At 67.8% G+C, this 5,453-nt stretch overlaps 1 protein-coding gene across 1 annotated transcript in view; it reads left to right on the top strand.

Moving 5' to 3' along the window:
- Positions 1-400: 400 nt before the first annotated feature.
- FBRSL1 (fibrosin-like 1) overlaps positions 401-5,453 on the top strand; it is a 28,672-nt gene continuing 23,619 nt past the window's right edge. The window contains 4 exon segments of the mRNA XM_015567235.1: positions 401-474; positions 729-799; positions 917-1,019; positions 4,272-4,671. Coding sequence (XP_015422721.1) covers positions 401-474; positions 729-799; positions 917-1,019; positions 4,272-4,671 — 648 coding nt within the window.

Raw genomic sequence — 5,453 nt, forward strand, 5'->3', positions numbered from 1 at the left:
TGCACCCGTGTCTGCCCCTGAGGGAAACCCCTGTGCCTGCCTCGAAGTGGGGGGCTGAGAGGATCCCAGTACGTCAGTACTGCAGCCCAGCGGGGAGTCCATCGTGTGGCAGTATTGTTGGCTGAGGAGGGGGCCCAGGTGTGGGAGAATGGGGAGCTGGGATTGGGCCCCACCAGCCAGTGTGTTGGAAGCCCACGCTGGGGGGCCATGTGCCCAGCTCACTCCTCCCACAGGGGCACCGGGCTGAGACCTCGCGAGGGCCAGGCTCAGCGAGGAGCGCTGTTGGTGGAAAAGCCTGTGCACCTGCTCTTCAGACGGGGAAACTGAGGCCCAGAGAGGGCGAGCTCTTTGTAACCATGGGACGAGGTGGCACGGACCCCGTAGGATGGGACCCCGTAGGATGGCCTTGGGCTGCTTCTCCACCCCCCGGAGAGCCCACGGCTGTCGGGCTGCATCTTCCAAAGCCATCGCATGGCCCGTGGCCCACGTGGGTGCCCCGCTCACTGTGGGCTGGGGTTCCTGCAGTCACCATCTCCTGTTTTGTGGGTCAGGCCTATCGTGGGGGAGATGAGGCCGGGAGCAGTGAGGATGCTGGCCGAGAGGGCGCTGTCCTCGCTCCCACTTTGTAGAGGAGGGAGCCGAGGCGAGGCCCAGGGTGAGGTCCCCATCCAGGGCCCAGCCACTGCAGCCTGGCCCACAGAACCATGACCTCCCCCCCTACCCCCCAGCATGGGCTGTGTCTTCCCCATGGTCTTGGGCAGGTGGAGGGTCCTGATGCAGCCTGCAGATGCCACAGCAGGTGCCCAGCTGCCTGGGCTGCTGCCTGGGCTCAGCACCATGGGCGTTCACACTGGTTTGCAGGCCGTGGCCCCACAGGCTATGGCAGGGCCTGCTGTGTGTCCCCCTCCGCCCCCAGTCACCACACGTTCCTCGTGGATGGTGGGCCCGCAGAGCGGATGCTCCGAGGTGCCCTTCGCGGCTGTGGCCTGTCTGCTGCTCGTCCCCTCCCCAGGCACGTGGTAGGGACCATCTCCTGTCCCCCCAGCCACTCCTCTGCTCACCGTGGTGGGGTGTCACAGGCCTCCCCCTTCCTCCCTCTGCTGAGTGCCTGGAGGCTCAGGTGCCCGGGGTTAGCACAGAGGCCGAGCGTCCTGTGCGTGGGGTTCCCCATGGCAGGGTTTTGACAAGTGAAGGCAGTCGCTCTTCTGAGAGGTGGTGCCAGGTCCGCCCGCCCAGGGCCTGTGCGGTTTGCTGACCTGGCCCACCTGTGTTCCACTGGCTCCTGTAGGTTGCTGCCCCACCTCATTCGTACCTGGGCAGATTGGGGGGTTCCCATAGGCTCCGGCAGTTCCCTGGTGGCCACATCTGCCCGGACCGCAGTGCTGTCCCTGCCCACCTTCTCGTGTCCTGTCCCCTCCCTCTGGGGGGCCTCTCCCCTCCATGTGGGGGCGTCAGGCCTGCCAGCCAGGGGGCTGTCCTGTAGCTGGGGTTTGGGCGCAGCTGGTCTGCGGGTGCATCGTGTTTGTGGGTCCTGTGTCAGGGGCACCGTCAGCCCCTCCACACCGGACAGAGTCGGGTCCGGGCTCAGCCCACCTGTGGCTCCATTAGAGACGCTGGCCGCAGTGGGGAGGCAGGTGGTGAGAGGAAAACCGTGGGACCAGCTGCTAGAAGCAGGGCCAGCAGGGCGGCCGCCGGAGGCCCACCTGGGATGGGAGCCGCCTCCCTCACCGCCCTTGGCAGCCCTTGCCCGGATGTGTGTCCCCCGGGGGCCTGTCTGTGGTGGCCCTGGGGCAGGCCATGCTCCCTTGTGCTGGGGCGGCCTTGGCCTTGGGAAGAAGGGCTGCTGGCCAGCAGGGCGCGCTCTGTCCCCTCCCTACCGCTGAGCGTTTACTGAGCGCCGACCACACCAGGCCCAGTGCCTCTGTGGGACCTGCCCCCAGCAGGGGAGCGGACAGGTGGCTAGGCCGGCAGGTGCCTGACGAGGCTGTCAGGTCGGGGGGTGGGGGCACTGAGGCCAGCGGAGCTGTGAGGCCTGCGACCCCGGTTCACAGCTGCTTCTACTCCTCCCCACGCAACCAGGAGCCCGTGCCTGCTCTGGGACTGGTTTCCTCACCAGGATGAGGCAGCCCTTCTCTGAGCTGGTCCCATGTTCTTTCTCTTTGTCCCCCATCCTGGGACAGCACCCCAAGAGCCCCCCTGCCCCCCTACCCCTGTGGGCAGGGCAGGCTGTAGTCCCTCCTTCCCTCTGGGTGACAGCCGCGCAGCTGAGCAGGTCCCGGCGGAGGGGAGCAGGGGCACGCTTGGCGCACAGTGAGGGCGGAGGGGAGCAGGGGCACGCTCCCTGGCGCACAGTGAGGGCGGAGGGGAGCAGGGGCACGCTCCCTGGCGCACAGTGAGGGCGGAGGGGAGCAGGGGCACGCTCCCTGGCGCACAGTGAGGGCGGAGGGGAGCAGGGGCACGCTCCCTGGCGCACAGTGAGGGCGGAGGGGAGCAGGGGCACGCTCCCTGGCGCACAGTGAGGGCGGAGGGGAGCAGGGGCACGCTCCCTGGCGCACAGTGAGGGCGGAGGGGAGCAGGGGCACGCTCCCTGGCGCACAGTGAGGGCGGAGGGGAGCAGGGGCACGCTCCCTGGCGCACAGTGAGGGCGGAGGGGAGCAGGGGCACGCTCCCTGGCGCACAGTGAGGGCGGAGGGGAGCAGGGGCACGCTCCCTGGCGCACAGTGAGGGCGGAGGGGAGCAGGGGCACGCTGCCTGGTGCACAGTGAGGGCGGAGGGGAGCAGGGGCACGCTGCCTGGTGCACAGTGAGGGCGGAGGGGAGCAGGGGCACGCTGCCTGGCGCACAGTGAGGGCGGAGGGGAGGGGCTGGGTGTTGGCAAGAGGCTGGGAGAACAGAAACTGACAGAGGTTGGGAACATTTCATCCCCGTCGAATGTGGGTCGGGGGTGGCCCAGGTGGTCAGCGCAGGGTCACAGTGACCATCTCCTGGATGGGCAGCAGGAGACTGGCCCGGGTGTAGTGAGGCAGGATCCAGAAGCTTCCGGGGCAGGGAGGCCTTCTCGAGGGCGGTGTAACATGGGGACAGCCGTGCGCCAGCGGGTGAAGGAGGTGCCTCCCAGGCAGGGGCCTTGCCTGGGGTCAGTAGATGCACCTCAAGGAGGTGTGGGGTGAACTGTCCCGCACGCAGCACAGCTGGAGGCCACTGCACAGGTCCCCAGGCCAGGGCCAGGGGTCAGCGCCATGTGGGGTGTTGGAAGTGCTCGTCCTGGATGAAGGGGGTCGGGGAGTTGGGCCAGGCAGAGAGAACCCCCTCCTGCCTCCCAGTGGGTGTGGTGGGAGGGACCCTAGTGAAGGTTGTGAGTAAAAGAGGAGGGTGCTCTGGTGGCGGCTGAGGGGCCTTGGCAGTCTCTGAGGTCCCCCGATTTTAGCACCCCAAGTCCCATGTCCTGGGAACCCGCTCAGTCCCAGGCAAATGGGAGAGGACCACATGGAGGGAACCCTGCAGGGTCCTCCGTGCCCCAGGGGCAGGTCTCGAAGGTGGGGCGGGACTGCGGTGGGAAGTGTGAGCCATAGGGATGCCAGAGGGGAGGAACGGCTGCGCCAGGCCCTGGGCTAATGTGCGAAGGGCGGCCAGCCTGCGGGTGGGGCAGGTGGGATTGGCCGGAGCTCCTGAACCGAGCGGGTGAGGGCCTCTAGGTCTCCAGTCCAGGAGTTCTGGGGACAGGCGGCCTCCGTGACCCACAGCCTCCTGGCCCCTAAAAGGAGGGGGCTCCAGGCCTGGCTGTATCCAGGGGTGACATGTTCACCCCACAGGGCCTCCTCCCACAAGGGCAGGGCGTGAAGAGGCGGTCCGATTCCAGGCATGGTGGGGTGCCCACGTGGCCAGAGGGGTGGGGCCACACCTCTGCCTGCAGGGCCGGGGGCCTGGGCCCCAGGGAGGGGACATGGAGGTGGTGTTTGCCACTGTTAATGGCTCAGCTTCACAGTTGGTTTGTGGGTGCGGTTGGGAATGTGGGTGCTGTACGGTAATGATGCTTACAGGGACCAAGCCCTAAGGCGGCTACAGAGAATCGGTGGTTTCAGGCAGCGGAGCCACCTGGTGTCCAGGAGTGTTCTGGGTGCAGGGCCTTCAGGGCGGGGCCATTGCCTCAGCCACTGGGGGTGGCGCACCACTGTGCCGGCCCACCGTGTAGGGTCGCTCTGCATCCAGGCAGGGTCTGTGTGGTGGCACCTGCCCATCCGTCAGGTGTGCCCACAGGTGTGCATGACCCAGGTGGGCTGCAGAGGTCAATCTCTGGGTAGATGGTGCCTGGGCTCTGGGGCCCCACCTGGGCATCCCTTCAGGGTCTCCTCATTGCCGCCTCTGTCCCCTTCGGCGATGGTGGCAACAGGTGGTCCTGGAGCTGCCCGGGGGTCCTCAGGTACAGTGTCCAGTGTCACTGCCAGTTAACCTGCTCGTCCCGCCTCCCCCACAGAAGGACATGGCCCTGAAGCCACAGGAGCGGAAGGAGAAATGGGAGCGTCGCCTCGTCAAAAAGCCCCGGGAGTCAGAAAACAGCCCTCCGGCAGAGCCCAGTGAGAACGGCCGGCCCCCGGAGGTGGGCAGCCCCGAGCAGGACCTGGAACCCACCTGCGACCGGGGGAAGAAAGTCCCACTGCAGCCCGCCAAGCAGGTGAGCGTGGCCCACCCCACTCAGAACCGTGGGCACCCATGGGCCACACCAGCACCTGGACACCGCCTGTCGGCATCTGGGTCTGCCGGGCATGCATTCTGTCATTGTCGGGCATGGGGGGTGGGGCACAGGTGGACCGGGGCCGGGCAGTGCCCTCTGTGAGGCTGGATTCTGGGCTGAAGCAGGTGTGGGGGGCCTGAGGGTGCACCTGATAGGCTGGCCCCGTTTCCCCATCGCGTCCGTCAGGCTCCGCCAACCATGGGGTGTCCACTGTGTCTGTTCCGCGCGGGGCCGGGCTCATTGCGGGGTGCTCTCCGTTGCTAACCTGCGTGAAGCGCAGTGTCTGGGGCACAAGTGGCCGGTGGTCCTTGGTGGGGGCTTTCCCCCAGCGAGCGAGCAGAGTGCAGGCTGTGCAGGTGCTCGGCAGGCTGTCCCCCTCCGGCTCACTGTTCACTCCTTCCTCCAGGGAGGGTCTTCTCCGTGTGTCATGCTCTCACTCACCTGGGGCTGGGCTGCTGGTGCGGGGCAGCATGTCTGGGCCGGGCTGGACGGGGGGTCTGCAGGCACACTGGCCCAGGTGGACACATGCTCTTTCTTCCATGCAGGTGTGCTCCCCAGAAGGGGGGCCGCTCCCAGCCAACCCCTGGGACCAGACCGGCCCGGCCCAGCGCCCGCAGCAGCAGCCGCCCAGCCAGCCCCAGGGGTCTCCCCCAGCCCCGTGTCAGCGCTGCCAGCCCAGCCGGGCTCTCCCGGACCCCGGGCAGCCCTGCCAGCCACAGCCG

The sequence above is a fragment of the Myotis davidii genome, unplaced genomic scaffold, assembly GCF_000327345.1.
Source record: "Myotis davidii unplaced genomic scaffold, ASM32734v1 scaffold43, whole genome shotgun sequence".
Lineage (NCBI taxonomy): Eukaryota > Metazoa > Chordata > Mammalia > Chiroptera > Vespertilionidae > Myotis > Myotis davidii.